The following is a 17,743-nucleotide window of genomic DNA, read 5'->3' as shown; positions in this document are numbered from 1 at the left end:
TACACGAAACGCTTTGGCTTCTCCAGCAACGACAATGACGCACCATGTGCCCAGCGCCCATGCACGGGGTCACCGGAGCCCCCAGGCCTTCCTCACACCACCTCCCGGGGAACACACTGGGGGTGACGGGTCCACAGAGCCTCCGGGCAGCTGGCGGGGCTGCCTGAGGACCAGAGGCCCCTCTTGACAGGCCACCTCCCGGCCAGAGGCCCTGGAGGCTGGGTGACCCCCAGACTGTCACACGTGGGCACCTGGGTTTGGCAGCAGTGGTACAGAGGTCACATCTCCTTTAAAATACAGCAGTGGCCCCAAGAGAGGACCCAGACCAGCAGCGGCAAGTCCTGGCCCCGCGCAGAGTGGCGCCGAGTTGGAGTCAGTCTGTCCTAACAAGCTGCCGCGGTGGTTCTGACACCCTAAGGTCTGAGGACCCAGGAGGAAGGGCGCTGGGTTTATAACACAGAGTAACAGGGGAGACACAGCTGCAGGGAGGCCAGTCTGACCCACAAAAAGGAATGATATTCACGGGCCCTCAAGCATTTCCGAAACAGCTCTCTTACGTGCACCGTAATACGTTTATAGAAGAGAGCACACGTTCGGTGACAATAATTCTGGTCACATGTCCCCTTCGGTCCTCTCTCGCAGGCCACACTTCACGAACCCAGCTGTCGGCCCTTCGCTTACCTCAACCGATTGTGCCGAAGCCAGCTCAGGGCTGGCCTCGCAGGACCCGCAGAGAAAATGGTCCCGCTCCCGTGTGAGCCGTGGGGCTGACGCAGACAGCGGGCACGTGCAGGGAGACGTGAGGGGGCACAGCTGGGTGTCCGGGGGGAGGTGGGTGCCGAGGGTCCCTCCGTGGGCACCATGGCTGCCTGGTGACCTCCCGCGGGGGCTGCAGTGGGCAGCGTGCAGAGGGGACGCTGCTGAGGGTGGGGCTGTGTCCACGGTGGCCCAGGTGCTGGGGGGCCCAGGAGGCACAGGAGGGAGAGCCAGGCGGCACCCACACATGCGCAGGCTTAGACCCGGGCGGCCTGGGGGCTGGAGTGGGGGGCCGGCAGCAGGCACCACAGGGCCAGCGAGGGGCAGCGGGAGGACACGGGCGTGCGGGATGTGACGGCCAGGGGTCCGGGAACAAAGGCAGCGTCAGCAGAGAGGCGCAGTGGCCTGGGGACCGGCCGGCAGGGTCTGCAGCAGACAAACAGCCTCTACCGTCGGCTTGACAGGCCTCCACCACTCTCCCTGGGCGGGACCTGAGGTGCACCTGGGGCCCCCTTCTGGGGGTGGGCCCTGGACACTGTCCACTGGCTGTGCGCCAGGCGGCTGGGAGCTGGCCCGTGAGGAGGGGCCTCTGGTCCTCAGCAGCTGCCCGGAGGCTCTGCGGACCCACGGGGCCTGGGAGGAGCCGGCCAGTCACTCCTCGGAACTGAAGGTCTGTAGAGGGAGCGCAGGACCCTGTGAGGGCGGGGAGTCGGTCCTGGCGTCTCAGCGAAGGGACCCCTACAGGGACAGCAGCTGCCCCGGCGAGTGCGCGGCCCACCCTTGGCCACCTGCCGTCGAGGACACTGCCGGCCCCGTGCGACCAGGCGGCCTCCAGAGAGCCCTGCGCCCAGTTCCAGGCAGCCCGACGAAAGCCCCTCGCCCAGGAGAAGCTGACCTGACCTCCAGCTGGTCTGGGCCAATGCCTACACTCAGTGTGACTCCTACGCTCTGCTGAAGTCACGAGACACTATGTGACTCTGAGGTGCGCCCGGGGGTGTCGGTCACGTGGTTTGTGGCTAACGCACCTGGCACACACCTTCCTAAGCGGTCAACATGCTGAAAATCCACCTCACACGCAGCCCCGTGGCGCTGGGTCAAGGGCTGGGGGCCTGGTCCGCTGTCTCTGGAGAAGGGCTGGCGCAGAGCGGACTCGGGCCCTGGAGTCGCCACGAGCTCGCGGTGGGGATGGGGCTGGGCTGCGGCTCCCAACTCCCCTGGGTGACAGCCCTGGGGACCCAGGGACAGGCCAGGACTGTGGTTCCGCTGGAGCAGAACCTCGGTGTCCGACTGGGCTGGGTGCCCCGTGGCTGCAGCACTCCGGCGCACCTGGCCCAGTAGAGCGCCACCCTCCAAGACTCTCTCTGTCCTTGCCCCACCCTCTCGGCAGCGCTCAGCAGAGCAGGGCCCGTCCTTGAGGGCGAGGACAGCCTCGTCCGTCCCCACGTCCCTGGTGCCCAGGGTGCATCCAGTAAATGACCCAACGAGAGAAGGGCCTCTGGGACCCGAGGGTCACTCTGAGCTGAGGCGTGACTCCTGGACCACAGACAGACACCACAGAATGAAGCTGGGCCTGTGCGCAGGGCAGGCTGAGTGTGCACGTGACACAGACGCCACTCCAGCATCTGCTTCCCTAACTATCACCTCTACAGGTCGACGGAGAGCGAGGAGGTCGGCCGTGCTGATGGGAGTGAGGAAACTCAACGTGCGCCTCAGGTGACGATGTCACAAGCAGCCAGAGTCGAGGGCTCAGGGGTCACTCAGAGCGACATCATGTGCACGGCTGGGACAGGACAGACACTGCCTCCGGCCTGAAGGCGTAAAGCCCAGGACTGTCGGCTTTGGGTACGACCCCGCCCCCGGCATCTCCTGACGAGGTGAGTCTCCCACGTCCGGACACCTGTGCGACTTGTCCACTAATCCATCAGCAGAAACAGGTGTGGTTGCTGGATATTCTTACACACCAACATCCACCCACATCTGCAAACACACATTTACACAGCAGGCTGACGCTCACAAAATTAATTCGCACGGGCGAGGATTCCCTGGATATAAAACCAGCACGCAGGATGCTTTGGGACCACTTCATGGTGTTTGTAGGAGCCGGGCGAGCCCGGGCCCCCGGGGGTGGGACACTCACCACTGCCAGCGCTCCCGTCCCTTCGGCTGCCGTCCCTGCCGGACCTGACGCGCTAGAGCGAGAAGACAGGTGAGAAAGCTCGGGCTGTACACAGGTACACCTGAAGACAGGGTGAGACTCCTCCCAGGTCAAACACAACGAAGCCTTGACTTTTCCAATGCACGTGACTGTGCGTCCCTGAGAACTTAAAATTCAGCATCTACAATAAAGGCGCTATTAAATCTCACAAAACACCTAGGATCTGTCAATGGTCTACTTTTTTTTTTTTTTGCTTTTTTTAGGGCCACACAGAAGCCATATGCCACAGGTGGCTCCTTAAAAAAAAAGACAAAAGAAAAAGACAAGCAAACAAACAAAGAGCAATAAAAGCTTATTTGGAGGGGCCAGTGCAAAGAGCACAGTGGAGGCAGACCGCAGGCCCCGGGGGACAGAGGCCCATCTGGGGACAATGCTGGGGTCAGCAGCACAGTTAGTCCACGAGGGAAAGTGTCACATTACGTTCTCGGCCAGGGCCCAGGAGAAGCTCGGCCACTTTCTGAGTCCCGACACCTCATGCCGTTCACAGGCGCCCGACGCATTAGGCCTGGTGTGAGGGGGACAGCAGGGGGACGGGCCAGCTGGGGACTCAGCACAGACACAGACACCAGAGGGAAACAGGACCAAAGCGACAGTGCTGTGCTGCCGACATGGGAGCTGTCCACGTTCTTTTGCTAAGGAGGGGGAAACGCAGGTTATAAGGCACTTTTTTTTTTTTTTTGGTCTTTTGAGGGCCGCACTATGGCATATGGAGGTTCCCAGGCTAGGGGTCTAATCAGAGCTGAAGTCACCGGCCTACGCCAGAGCCACAGCCACGCGGGATCCGAGCCGCGTCTTTGACCTCCACCACAGCTCACGGCACTGCCGGATCCTTAACCCACTGAGCGAGGCCAGGGATCAAATCTGCAACCTCATGGTTCCTAGTCGGATTCGTTAACCACTGAGCCACAACGGGAACTCCAAGGCACAATTTTTGTAAAAATCCCACTTTTGCTTAAAAAAAAAAAAAAAAAAAAAGTTAAAAAAAATGTATTGGTATCCATTTGTATATGTTTGTAACAATGTAACAATTTATCTCATGGGAAGATAAATTTCAAACTTCTAATAGTGATCTCAACATCGTGGCTGAATAATCTTGAATTTTTCTTCATACATTTTATTTGAATTAAAATATTACAAAAAATAAAACTTTAGAAGAGTAGTCTATGTGAATTTTTAGACTAATATTTCTTTTTTCAATAATATGAAAAAAAAAAGATGCCACTCCTGTTTGGGGCAGGAAAAACGAGAGAAGCTACACGAGCAGCAAAGCAGATGGGAGCAACGACCAAGGTCCAGGGGTCTCCCTGACTGGGCGGAGGGCGCACAGCCCTGCTGCCACCGCACGGTCGGGGCTGCCCGGAGCTGCTGCGTCCTCACGCCTGGAGTCGGGGCCCGTGCTGCCCCACCCTGTCACCCTGTCGCCTGCCCCACCCTGTCACCCTGTCACCTGCCCCGGCAGCGTGACCACAGGACGCGGGCGAGGGCTACAAGCTCTCCCAGCAGGGTGGCGTCTCTGACATCCGTGGACACGATCGCTTTCCAGCAACATTGGCGACAGGCTGGGACAACCCCGGCCCCACCACAGACAGGCAGCAAAGGCCAACCTGGACCGAGGCCCTCGTCTCGCAGCTGAGGAGAAAGCGGTCCAGGGCTGACTGGTGGTCCCGGAGGCAGAAAGCCCGGGTCTGTGTCCCGTACTGGGCTTTTACTCGTTCACAAGTAGAGCTGTCTTAGAACAAGGAGCAGTGGGTACCTAGGTAAGGATCCTTAGGAAGCTTGGCTCTGACTTCACATTCAAGAGGTAACAGAACTTAAGACATTTCTTTGAGCCCAGGCACCCGCGGCCACGCCTTCCTGCCCACAGACCTCTGCTTACCTTCCCGTCTCCACGCCGGACCCAGCGCCCAGCCCTGCCTGTCCAGGAACCCCTGGCCCCTCCAGTCTCACCGCCCTTCTTGCCTCCAGCACACAGTGTGCGTCTCTGCGCCATGCAGCCAGGACCTGCGTTCATTTTATTTCCCGCCAGGTTCCGAGCTCCTGGCGCAGCTCATCCCATCAGGTGCTTCCTGAGCCCAGGAACGAACACAGGCGCTGCAGGCAGGCCTGACTCCAGCCTTTACCACAGGGCATCCTGGGAATCCCATCCCGGAGGAGGCTGTCAAGGCCCAGATCACCAGCAGCTGCGCACCAGGGATTCGTCTTACCTCTGCTACCTCCACACTGCTGTTGAACTTCGTAAGTGCAATAATGTATAAAATGTGCAAGACGTTCCTGCAGCTTCTTGCAGCTTGCAGATGTACACTTAAAAATTTTGCGTTTTTCCTTCACAGTCAAAATTTTACAGCTATGCATTGGAATTCCCAAGGAAGCACAGTGGGTTACGAATCCAAATACAAAAAAAAAAAAAAAAAAAAAAAAGACTCCAACTTCAGCAGCTTGGGTCTCTGAGGAGGCGCAGGTTTGATCCCTGGCCAGGCAGAGTGGGTTAAAGGATCGGCATTGTTGCGTGGCTGGCACATTCAACCACAATGCTGATTTCACTGTTACAAGTTTGGAATTTATCTTCCCAGGCATTGTTTCAAATATATACAAATGTGTATCAATGCATATTTTTTTTTACTTTTTTTTTTTTTTAACAAAAGTGGAATTTGTACAAAAATAGTGCCTTATAACCTGCGTAGGCACAGGTGCAGCTCGGATTTAATACCTGGCGGGGGAACTTCCATATGTTGCAGCTACAGCCATAAAATGACAAAAATAAAAAATGCTGGAGTTTCCATTGTGGCATAGCGGAAATGAACCCGACTGGTAACCATGAGGTTGTGGGTTCGGGCCCTGTGCTCGATCAGTGGGTTAAGGATCCAGCGTTGCTGTGAGCTGTGGTGTAGGTCGGAGATGCGGCTTGGATCCCGTGATGCTGTGGCTGTGGTGTAGGCTGGCAGCCGTAGCTCCAATTCGACCCCTAGCCTGGGAACCTCCACATGCTGCGAGTGCAACCCTAAAAACAAACAAACAAAAAAGAAGTTTTAAAAGCTATGTCTTCATGAGATTGTCATAAAGAATCAGAAGAGAGGGGGACTAGATTCAACAAGGGAAAGGCACGTGGGCTCAGCAACTGGAGCAAAAGGCACTGTGAGGAGCTGCCACTGTGGCACAGCGGCTTAAGGATCTGGTGTTGTCACTGCAGCACCTCGGGTGGCTGCTGTGGCTCGGGTTCAGTCCCTGGGCCAGGAACTTCCACAAGCTACAGCCCCGGTCAAAGAAGAAAACAAAAGGCCTGAGTTAGGCTCGCTGGTGAGGTGGGGAACTGGACGGCTGCTCGGCCCGCTGTCGGGGTGGGGGGGCCTGCTCAGCAGGCCGGAAGCTGTGGGCGCTGATTCGGGGCAGGCGGCACACTGCAGAGCCTACCCTGAGGGCCTCGGCACGTGCACTCGCGTCACGGGCCACACGAGTACCTTCACGCAGCTGCCTGCGGGCGCCAAAGCGAGCCGCGGTTTGAATATGCGTTTTGATTCTTCTTAACGAAATGAACGTCATAGTAATTATGACGATAACGAAGATCATTTGAACTTCCATCTGTACCAGTTTAATTGTATAAAACTTCCCCAGCGTTACCTACCTTAATCAGCAATTGGCACGTGGAATTAAACTGGTCTCACAGCAGGTTCTAAAATACACTCTAGCAGGAGCTCTTGTTGTGACTCAGCAGGTTAAGGCTAAGGACCTGACTAGTCTCCATGAGGATGTGGGTTCCACCCCTGGCCTCACTCAGTGGGTCAAGGATCTGGCTTTGCAGCAAGCTGCAGCACAGGTCACAGATGCAGCTCAGATCTGGCGTTGCTGTGGCTGTGGCTCAGGCCACAGCTACGGCTCCAATTCGACCCCCTAGCCTGAGAACTTCCATATGTCTTGGCTATGGCCCTAAAAAGACAAAACAATTATATGTATCTGAACACCAACTTGATGTTCTGTATGATTCTTAAGGAAGAAATCTATGCTGCGTTCACATTCCTCTTGCAACTGATAATTTAAAAAGAGAATAAAACAATCAGATCACATCCTCAAAGCAAAACCAAGATAACCGCATTCTGAAAGCAAACATGGAATCTGGATTTAACTACCCAAGGTAATAAAATTCGTTTTGTTTGTTTGTTTTTTGTTACAGCCTCACCCATCGCATTTGGAAGTTCCTGGGCCAGGGGCTGAACCCAAGCTGCAGCTGTGACTTACACCACAGCCGTGGGAACGCAGAATCCTTTAACCCACCAGGCCGGGGAATGGAACCTAAGGCTCACCTAGCACCGGAGCCACTGCAGTCAGATTCTTAACCCACTGTGACACAGCAGGAACTCCAAGTAATGAAATTGTTGAAAAGATTTAAGCTCACAGAACATATTTTCTTGGAGTTCCTGCTGTGGCACAACAGGGTGGGTGGTGTCTCTGGAGCACTGGGACACGGGCCCTACACAGTGGGTTAAGGATCCGGCCCTGGCCGCGGCGGAGACTCAGATCTGATCCCCGGCGGGGAACTCTATCTGCTGGGGGGCGGCCAGAAAGGGGGAAAGGCAAAAGGGAGAATATACTTCTTTCTATGAAAGGCAGATACTCAAAAGTCATGGTAAATTTTAAAATATTCCAGGCTCAAACACAGGAGAGGTTATTCTCTCGCAGAAGTGAAAACCCTGCGGAGAACATGAACACACCGAAAAGCCTCTGCCGTCGATGCTGTTCTCAGGGCCGCGCCTCCCGCGGGGCCGAGCAGCTCTACAGGCCAGCGACGGCCTCCAGCTTCCACGGACAAGGGCTCCCCGACTGCGGCTGCGTCTGCCACCTGACCTGCGGGGCCTGCGCGCTGGGAATTACAGCTGGAGCCTGTGAGCAGCTATCCGCTAACGCCCACACCGAGTCCACTGCACTCTCTCCTAGGAGGAACTAGTTTTTGACAGAACGTGATCCTGAAACTAGAGGTGAGTCCCTCTTCCCTTCACGCCGGAGCAGAAGCGTAACTTCCAGGGCATGTGGCTGAGAGGAGCCCCAGCGCCCCTCAGCTGAGCCACGGGAGGCGGACACGCCGAAAACTACCAGACAGCAGTTTGCGGCTCCCAGGAGATACCTGTTCCCGTATTTCTTTCATTTTTTCCAGTCTCTTGAGTTTTGCTGCATATTCTTGAACTTCTTTCAGGCCAATATCAGTGCAGAGACGGACCAAGAAGCGTAGACCTGAAAAACCACAAAAGAACACCTCGAGGAAAGCGCCTCCACGTGGCGTCCAGAGGGCGAGCTGATGGGCGCGAACAGCCTTCGCCCCTTCGGAAGAGCAGCTGCCCCCGCGTTCCCGGCCTCCCCGGAGGAGGGTGCAAGGCACTGCCCCACCCGCCCCGGTGAGGCCCCCGCCCGGCTGGCCCCGCCCTCACAGCGCTGGGGACTCCGATTTCTTTACGGCCTTTATCTTCCCACAAACATCCAAGCTCCATAGGCCAGAATTGTCGTCTGTATGGTTTTTTGCCACATCCACAGGCCTAGAACAGTGCTGTGGCCCAGCACTGCGGCCGCCCAGAAGAATGTGGAAATAAGTGACTACTTCATGCCCAGTAATGTCTTCAGAAGTGACGGTGCTAAAATAATTGAAAATGTTGCACATTTCTACTATGTAAATTACCCGTGGGTAACGGATCTGAATAATTCGCATTAAGAAGGTAATTTATATTGTCTATAAATAGTTTAACTATTTATTTCTCTTACCTCCCTAGCCTTCGAAAGAGTAGCTTAGGGATATTTAATGGAAAATTAAAGCCGCTGGTTTGGGTAGATGTTCTGTGAAACTTAGCATGTCATCTGCAACTCCACACGCAGAGCAGGCCCATTTTTGATATAACTGCAGAATATATTTTAAGACTACATCACCCTGTTGTGTTCTCAAAAAACACTCTGCTCAAAACGAGACCGTACGGGGAGGCAAGGGCGTCTGCACTGGCCACTGTTACGGGACACTGCGGATTACACGTGCTTTGAAAATCAGGCTGGCCAAAGCGTGTCGGACTTCTTCAACGGCAGCGACAATCACACAGCTTGCAGAGTGACCGTAAGCTCTCCTTGGAGACGTGTGCCCTGGCTGAAGATACTCCCTTTGCTGTCCAGGGTGGGGGTGCTGGGGCCACCTCGGTCCTTCTCAACTGGCAACGGTCCCCAGGGACATCTGGCAAGGTCATAAGATCATAGCAGGAGGTGGAAGTGCCCCTGGAACCGTGCGTGGAGGCCAGGGAAGTTGCTAAAACGTCCCGGAATCCACTGGATGCGCCATAACACAGAATCCTCCAGCCCTAAATATCTGTGGCGGAGAAGCTGAGAAACGGCCTGGCAGGCTGCTGGGCTTCCATTCCCAGAAGATACTACTGTTTGCTCCCGTTCAATCTCTAAAGCGTCAGTTCCCGAGTATGACCGACGTTAAGAATCACACAAAAAGTGGGTAAAAAAAGAAATAGGGGAGCTCCTGCCCTGTCGCAGTGGTAACAAACCCAGCTAGTATCTGTGAGGATGCAGGTTCGATCCCTGGCCTTGCTCAGTGGTTTAAGGATCCAGTGTTGCATTTCCCGTCGTGGCGCAGAGGAAACGAATCCAACTAGGAACCATGAGGGTGTGGGTTCGATCCCTGGCCTCATTCAGTGGGTTAAGGATACGTTGTTGCCATGAGCTGTGGTGTAGGTCAAAGATGCAGCTCGGATCTGGCATTGCTGTGGCTGTGGTGTGGGCTGGCAGCTGCAGCTCCGATTAGACCCCTAGCCTGGGAACCTCCATATGCCACGGGCGCAGCCCTAAAAAGACAAAAGACAAAAGACAAAAAAAAAAAAAAAAAAAAAGATCCACTGTTGCCGTGAGCTGCAATGTAGGTCACACACGTAGCTCAGATCCTGCTCTGCTGTGGTGCAGGCCGGCAGCTACAGCTCCAATTGACCCCTAGCCTGGGAGCTTCCATATGCCGCAGGTGCAGCCCTAAAGAGACAAAAAAGAAAGGGAGAGAGCGAGAGAAAGAAAGAAAAACAGGAAAATCAGGAATCTAGGTCCAGTACAAACCTGAACCAGAACCTCCCTAGGCTGGGCTAGAGATGCGCGCTTTTAACAAGTTTCACGAGCAACTCCCACGTGCTTTCGGCCTGGCACTGGGGGGCTGCTCCGAGCTGCTGAACCCACGTCCGGCCAGTAGCACACAACTCTGCGCTTCTGGGCTGGCAGCCAAGGCCGTGATTCTGAGCTCCCTGCTCGAGAGCGCTCACAAGAGCCAAACGGAGAGAAGTATTATGAAGGAACACGTAGCAAGGAACGTGCCATGAGACGGGCTCAGAAGAGATCTGCTTCCCTGCTGTGAAAGGCCGTCTTTTGCGTGATGGCGAAGGGAACATTTAAACGGTCTTTTGAGTCTCACTTTACGCGCTGCAGGGATGTGACGGAAGCAGGGAGCTACCTTCTCCAGGAACCTTATCCACCCCCCTCTGTGTCTCAACACGACTGTCTAAGAGTTGAAGGAACTTTCTTACTCCCAAGGAACTGCTTTTTATTTCCTCATAAACAGCAGAGACCATACAACCAACTCTATCTCTCTTTCCTTCAGCCACAGGCTACTCAGGGCCAAATACTGTCCAGCGGGACTAGGAGGTCTACGAACACGGTTACTCAGTTTCTCTGGGTCCTGATCCTGCTGCTAGAATACTTTGCATCATTACTTGAAGTTGCATCAAACCCACTGCGCAATAAGATTGAGAAGGAATGAATATTTTCTCTTTTTTTATGTCTTTTTTTGGCCTCATCCATGGTATGCGAAAGTTCGGGAGCTAGGGATCAAACCCACACCACAGCAGGGACAAGGCCAAATCCTTAACCTGCTGAGCCACCAGGGAGCTCCAGAAATGAATATTTTCTACAAAGCCTTCACGAAAGGGAAAGAGGTAACATTTAATGTTTTAAAATTAATGTAGGGGTTGTCTTGTAGCACAGCGGGTTTAGGATCCAGTGTTGTCACTGCAGTGCCTTGGGTTGTGGCTATGGTGAGAGTTCAATCCCTAGCCTGGGAACTTTCACATGCTATGGGCGTGGCAATACAATAAAATAAAATTAACGTAACAAAAATTAATTTGCTATGAGTATCCGCAAGATTATTAGGGTTCTATCATCATAAATTCTAAAGGTATTTTTTCAACCTCAAAAGGTTGCACACTGGAGTTCCCGTCGTGGAGCAGTGGTTAACGAATCCGACTAGGAACCATGAGGTTGCGGGTTCGGTCCCTGCCCTTGCTCAGTGGGTTAACGATCCGGCGTTGCCGTGAGCTGTGGTGTAGGTTGCAGACGCGGCTCGGATCCCGCGTTGCTGTGGCTCTGGCGTAGGCCGGTGGCTACAGCTCCGATTCAACCCCTAGCCTGGGAACCTCCATACGCCGCGAGAGCGGCCCAAGAAATGGCAAAAAAGACAAAAAAAAATAAAATAAAAAAAAAAAGGTTGCACACTAAATGAATACCTAAAAATGCCTTTTCTATTAAACACCATAGACCATGAACTTGAAAATAATCCATAAACAAAATTTATTCTTAAAATTTCATAAATATCTACATTCTTTGAAATGCAGATCTGTTTACCACCAACAATTAAATTTTATAACAATACGTACTTGCGTGATCGAATTTTCTAAACCTATAACCACATATTTAAACATGTGTGTGCCATAAATTATAGGTTGGTATCTGTGTGTGCTATGCAATTACTAAAGCAAAAATAATTACTACACAATAGGACATAAACCGTGAGAACTTACACCTTAAAAGTTACAAAATGCAACCTCACTTACATTCAGCATTTTCCGGAAACATTCTGTGAATATCTTTGTAAGTATCTAATGCTTTTTGGTAGTTACCTATAAGCACAGAAGAGACAACAAACATATTAGCGGATTATAGAAATCACTAGGATTAAGTAAAATATTAAATTCAACATGCTGGCATCATTTCATTGGTTTAGTAGGAAGATTTTCACATTTGCCATAAGGATTAATATAACTTCTGGAAAAAAATACTGGTAAAATAAATTTGAAAAAGAGGTAGAGCAGAAGTGATGGTTGGAACGCAGTTCTACTTCTTCAAATAATTTCAGTGACAGACAAATTTCCATTCCAAGGTCATTCACTTGGCAAAGATGAAAAATAACTTGTTTCTGCAGTTTTTATTCTGAAGCATTAAAAAGTTTACAGAAGGCGTTCCCGTGGTGGCGAAGAGGAAACAAATCCAACTGGTATCCATGACGATGCAGGTTCCATCGCTGGCCTCGCTCAGTGGGTTATAGCATCTGGCTTTGCTGTGAGCTGTGGTGTAGACGCAGCTTGGATCCCACATTGCTGTGGCTGTGCTGTAGGCTGGCAGCTATAGCACTGATTAGCCTGGGAACCTCCATGTGCCTTGGGTGCGGCCCTAAAAAGCAAAAAAAAAAAAAAAAGAGTTTATAGGAAGGCTTTTGTTTAGTAATAAAGTAATTCGGTTTCACAAGGCAGCAAACAGGAAACAGGAATGGATGAGAATCTTTGCTACAATCCCCGGAGTGAGCACTCTGTCTGGGCCTCACCGTACAGAGGTCTGCCGACCTCAGAGTCGTGGTGGGAACTACGTGGTGGAGTCGGGGTGCCCAGCACGCCCCGGGGGCGCCCGTGTCCCCCCAGCCTGCACTCAGGACCCCGGGGCTGACGCTCAATGAACGAGGCCCCTGAGCCCAGGTTGACGGGGACGAGGCGGGCGGGGCAGCGAGGCTGGGGCGCCAGCAGGAAGTACGGGACCACCAGGGACGGGCATCAGGCGGGCGGTCTGGGGCCACAGGGCATGTGTTCTGCCGCCACCCTGCCCGGCTCCCAGGGACAGGGACAGGGGACCGGGTGGAAACCAGCCGGCACATGCGTCTGGGCCTCCCCGCTCGAGGACTTCCCCTGGCGAGTCCGCTGCGTCCGGGGACGACATCCAACGCGGCGGCCAGCGCTCGACAGACGCTCAGCACCCCCCCCCCACCATCTACAGATGCTCGGCACTCCCCCCCCACCATCTACAGATGCTCAGCACTCCCCCCCCCACACCATCTACAGACGTTCGGCACCCCCCCCCCACCATCTACAGACGCTCGGCACCCCCCCCCCACCATCTACAGACGCTCGGCACTCCCCCCCCACACCATCTACAGACACTCAGCACTCCCCCCCCCACACCATCTACAGACACTCAGCACCCCCCCACCATCTACAGACGCTCAGCACCCCCCCACCATCTACAGACACTCAGCACCCCCCCCACCATCTACAGACGCTCGGCACTCCCCCCCCACTACAGATGCTCGGCACTCCCCCCCCCGCCCCGCACCATCTACAGACACTCAGCACTCCCCCCCACCATCTACAGACGCTCAGCACCCCCCCACCATCTACAGACGCTCAGCACCCCCCCACCATCTACAGACGCTCAGCACCCCCCCACCATCTACAGACGCTCAGCACTCCCCCCCCCCCCAACCATCGACAGACGCTCAGCACTCCCCCCCCACACACCATCGTTCACTCCCCCCCAGTCCAAAGCCGGCCAGGCGTGGATCCTGCCGCGCAGGATGGAGTCAGGGCAGTAGCCGCTGATGACCAGTGACAAGCGGTGGGGACCATCGGCCGGTTCTGGGCTCGCCTGGGGCGGCTTGGGTGGGAGCAAGGCTCCGAAGAGCTTTTTACAATCAGGCGGCCAGAAGCGAGCGTGTGAATTAACGCGGACAGAAGGCCGACGCTCGGGGGCCAATTTGCGGAAAGGATTCCGTGTTAACTCCGGGAAGCGATGAAGGCTTTTTTTTTTTGTCTTTTTGCCTTTTCTAGGGCCGCTCCCGCGGCCTGTGGGAGGTTCCTAGGCTAGGGGTTGAATGGGAGCTGTAGCCACCAGCCTGCGCCAGAGCCACAGCAACGCGGGATCCGAGGCGCATCTGCAACCTACACCACAGCTCATGGCAACACCGGATCCTTAACCCACTGAGCGAGGCCAGGGATCGGAGAACCCGCAACCTCATGGTTCCTGGTCGGATTCATTAACCGCTGCGCCACGACGGGAAATCCAGGGAAGCGACGAAGACCGTAACAGGGACGATGGGGTTGTATGAAGACCTGCATGCAGGAACCACTGCATCCTTCACGTAAGGCTTCAGATATACCTGCTCAGCAAAGGCCAATCTTAATAAACACATATACAACTGTGACACATGTATCGCATAGTTGCCTAAAAGACAGAAAGAAGCAATCTCTATCAAAATGAGTAAAATGAAAGCACTTACCACTTCTTCTAAAACAACTAGCTACCATCAGCTGCCATTTCACTTGTGTAGGTCTAAAAAGAAAAAAGTTACATGAAATTAGAGATGAAACAAAAATAATCCATGATGGTCAGTTTTATAAAGTTATATATCTCATATCTGTTATGTCTCAGCTGCTTTTTAACTTTGTTTTCTGCTTTTTAGGGCTGCACCTGAGGCATAGGCGTTGAATCAGAGCTACAGCTGCTGACCTCCACCACAGCTCACGGGCAACGCCGGATCCTTAACCCTCTGAGCGAGGCCCGGGAACGAACCCCTGTCCTCACAGGTACTAGTCGGTTTCGTTACTGCTGAGCCACCACGAGAATGCCTTGGATTTCTATTTCACTAATCGTTACATCTTCTCTCTCTCACTCTTTTTAAAAACATCAGTTTAGCTAAAGACTGATTTTTCCCAAAAAAACAACTTTTGGTTTCCTCGATGTCCTCTATTTCGCTATTCTCTATTCTAACTCTCTGCTCCAGCCCAACTTCCTTCCTTCTGCAGGTTGTGGCTTCAGTGTGCTGCACCATTTCTAATTCCCTGCAGGGTTCAGACGCTCCATGTGAGATGGGCAAACGGTCGCCGTGGCGTCGCGTCTGCCGGGTCTCCTCCAGGTCTTCGTATGTTGTTCCTCATTTTCATTCAGCGAACGATACTTTCTAACTTCCCTCGTGATTTCGTCTTCGACCCACTGGTGAAGGGGGGCTGTTTAATTTCCACCGATCTGTGACTTTTCCGGTTTTCCTCCTGTGGCTGATTTCTAGCTGCAGTCCACTGTGATGGAGAAAGACGTGCCATACTTTCAGCCTTTTGAGATGGAGCACGTGGCCTAACACGCAGAGTCTCGCTTGAGGAGACGGCACGCTCGGCCCGGGGGGAGGCTGAGTGTCCCGTGTGGGCGTCGGGCCTCCCTGGGACACGTGCGGCTCAGGTCCTGTGTTTCCTTGTGACCTTGTCTCGTTTTCCCACCGTCACTGACAGCGGAGTGTGGCAGTCGCAGACTCTGTCACTGCAGAACGACTGCTCTCTTCCCCTCGGCCGGCTTCTGCTCCCTGTGCTTTGGGGGCCCTTCAGACGGCTACGTGTTTATTAGCACAGAGCCCCGCGGCATCCTTCTCTCTTTTGTGTCTACATCGTCCGACAAGAATGCGGCGGGGCTGGCTCGCTTCGGGTGCCTACGTGCATGGAGTATCTTTTCCATTCGTGAACGTTCTACCTCTCTGCGTCCTTCTAACAGCACACAGGTGGACCCTGCTCTTCTGAGTCAACCTGTCAAGCTGTCTTTGAACGGGAGAGTTGAGTCTTTGTCCACTTAACGTTGTTACCCACACAGAAGGATGCTTCTGCTACCGAGCTCCTTCCCTGCTTCTCTCTCTCAGGGAGAAAGAGGAGGGAGAGTCAGTAAGAACCGCCTAAGACTGAAGAGCAGCATTTGCATGATAAAAATGCGTATGGCGGCAGGTCCTCTGGTCACATATTTTCTATCTGAGACGCTTCCCCGAGCCGGGGCAGAACAGAATGAACGGCTGGATTAACCGAGAAGATAGGGGGTACAGACGAGACAGCAGAGCAGTGAGAAAGGGTAACAGAGAACATTAGCAAGATCAAAAAAAAGAGACGTGACCAATGAAGCAGCCTAAGAAGGACAGGCGCAGAGCCCAAGCCAGGAGAGGCCGCGGCTGCAAGAGAAAGCCGAGTGGAGGCGGCACCTGGGGGGCAGGGGGCAGGGGGCAGGGGGCAGGCTCAAGACAGACTCGGCCTCGTGCCACAGCCGGGGATGCGACGGAAACGCTGCTCTGTGGGAACGAGCTGGGTGGCGGTCAGAAGCAGGTGAGAGGCCGGTGCTGCGCCGCACAGGAGGCAAAGGGCAAGGGACGCGCCTGGTGAGGCGAGACTGTCGACGGATGAGGGAGAAGCGCAGGAAGCAGACGAGGGCGCTGCCAGGTAAACATGACATTCGCAGGCAGGGGTCGAGGGCAGAATGGGGTGGTGGCGCCTCAGAGGAGGATCCCTAGCCTGGAAACTTCCACATGTCGTGGGTGCGGCCCCAAAAATAAAAAAAAATTAAAAAGGCTACCGTGTGTGCCCTGCGTAGCTTTAGTCTCAAGCAGATAATTAAACTGAAAACTACCCTCTGTGCTTCGTAGTTTTATAATTCCCAAAATACTTATGTGAAGCAAATGTCAGAAAAATTAATTGCCTAATTCCACACGGAGCTCTCACTCCAATTCCCTAACATTCCTTTACCATTCAAATGAGTCAACACCACATTTAATTTTTTTTCTTTTTTTTTTGGTCTTTTTGGGGCCGCACCCTCGGCATATGGAGGTTCCCAGGCTAGGGCTTGAATCAGAGCTGTAGCCGCTGGCCTACACCACAGCCACAGCAACACAGGATTCGAGCTGCATCTACAGCATAGTTCACGGCAACGCCAGTTCCTTAACCCACCAAGCAAGGCCAGGGATCGAACCCGCATCCTCATGGATTCTAGTCGGATTCATTTCCACTGAGCCATGATGGGAACTCCCAAAAACTACACTTTAAAAAGTACTTGAGGGGGAGTTATTGGTGTGGCACAACAGGATCAGCAGAGTCTTGACAGTGCTGGGAGGCAGGTTTGATCCCAGGGCCGGCACAGTGGGCTGAGGATCCAGGCTAGCCACACCGGTGGCTTGGGTAACAACTGTGGCTCGGATCTGATCCCGGGCTTGGGAATGCCACTTGCCCCGGGGAGCCAAAAAAAGAGAGAAAAAAGTACTTTAACGAAGGTATATTTTATTTAATCAATTTTATTATTATTATTATTGGCTGTGCCTATGGCTGTGGAAGTTCCCAGGCCAGGGATCAAAGCCGAGTCACAGTAGCAACTCAAGGCATGCAGGATCCTTAACATGCTGCACCGGCAGGGAACTCCAAGAAGGTATTTAACACTTTTGCATTAAAAAGGAACTCTATTTATCACAATAAAGACCAGGTCAAACGAGGAATACTGCCAGAAAATGGAAATGATGCATGAAAGGTCACTAATAACGGCCCCTGAACTCAGTCGATCCATCGGACCGGAGACAAGATCTTTAACTAAACATAAAACCAGGGCAGTTACTTACTGTATAAGAGAAGCTCTTTCAAAGTACTGAATGGCTTTCTCGCAAAACTGGGTGTCGACGTAGTAGGCGCCAAGCCACTCGATGACGTCGATGCTGGACGGGAAGTACCTGTAGGACTGGGGAGGGTGAGGCGTGACCACACGGCCCGTCACACTCGACCGGGATTAACTGACCCAGCGAGACGTCGCTCAGTTAGAAAGGCTGACACATCACAAGCACTGTACAAGTTCGGACACGACACAAAATTTGGAAATCCTAAGACGTGGTTGAAACATTTTCAACTGTATAAATATCTTTTTGTTAAACGGACATGAGATCTG

The 17,743-nt window shown here is 53.5% G+C and overlaps 1 protein-coding gene across 9 annotated transcripts in view; it reads right to left on the bottom strand.

Annotated features, from left to right (window-relative positions):
- IFT88 (intraflagellar transport 88) overlaps window positions 1-17,743 on the bottom strand; it is an 80,453-nt gene that overhangs the window by 2,189 nt on the left and 60,521 nt on the right. For 2 of the 9 annotated variants that reach the window (XM_084981220.1, XM_021065434.2), the window contains exons 20-24: window positions 17,424-17,539; window positions 14,295-14,347; window positions 11,806-11,871; window positions 8,085-8,191; window positions 2,894-2,945 (exon numbers count right to left, since the gene is read on the bottom strand). In XM_084981220.1, coding sequence (XP_084837346.1) covers window positions 2,894-2,945; window positions 8,085-8,191; window positions 11,806-11,871; window positions 14,295-14,347; window positions 17,424-17,539 — 394 coding nt within the window. Of the gene's footprint in view, window positions 1-2,893; window positions 3,693-5,968; window positions 8,192-11,805; window positions 14,175-14,294; window positions 14,348-17,423; window positions 17,540-17,743 lie in introns of those variants that run through there. The other 7 variants (XR_014818901.1, XR_014818898.1, XM_084981221.1 and 4 more) reach the window with 5 other exon arrangements.

Source organism: Sus scrofa, chromosome 11 (genome assembly GCF_054392235.1).
Source record: "Sus scrofa isolate SSC_HxYL_T2T_F1_AM1 chromosome 11, Sscrofa_HxYL_maternal_Yorkshire_Landrace_v2.0, whole genome shotgun sequence".
NCBI classification, from domain to species: Eukaryota; Metazoa; Chordata; class Mammalia; order Artiodactyla; family Suidae; genus Sus; species Sus scrofa.
Note: the sequence above shows the minus strand (reverse complement) of the source record. Positions and strands in the feature narration are given on the sequence as shown.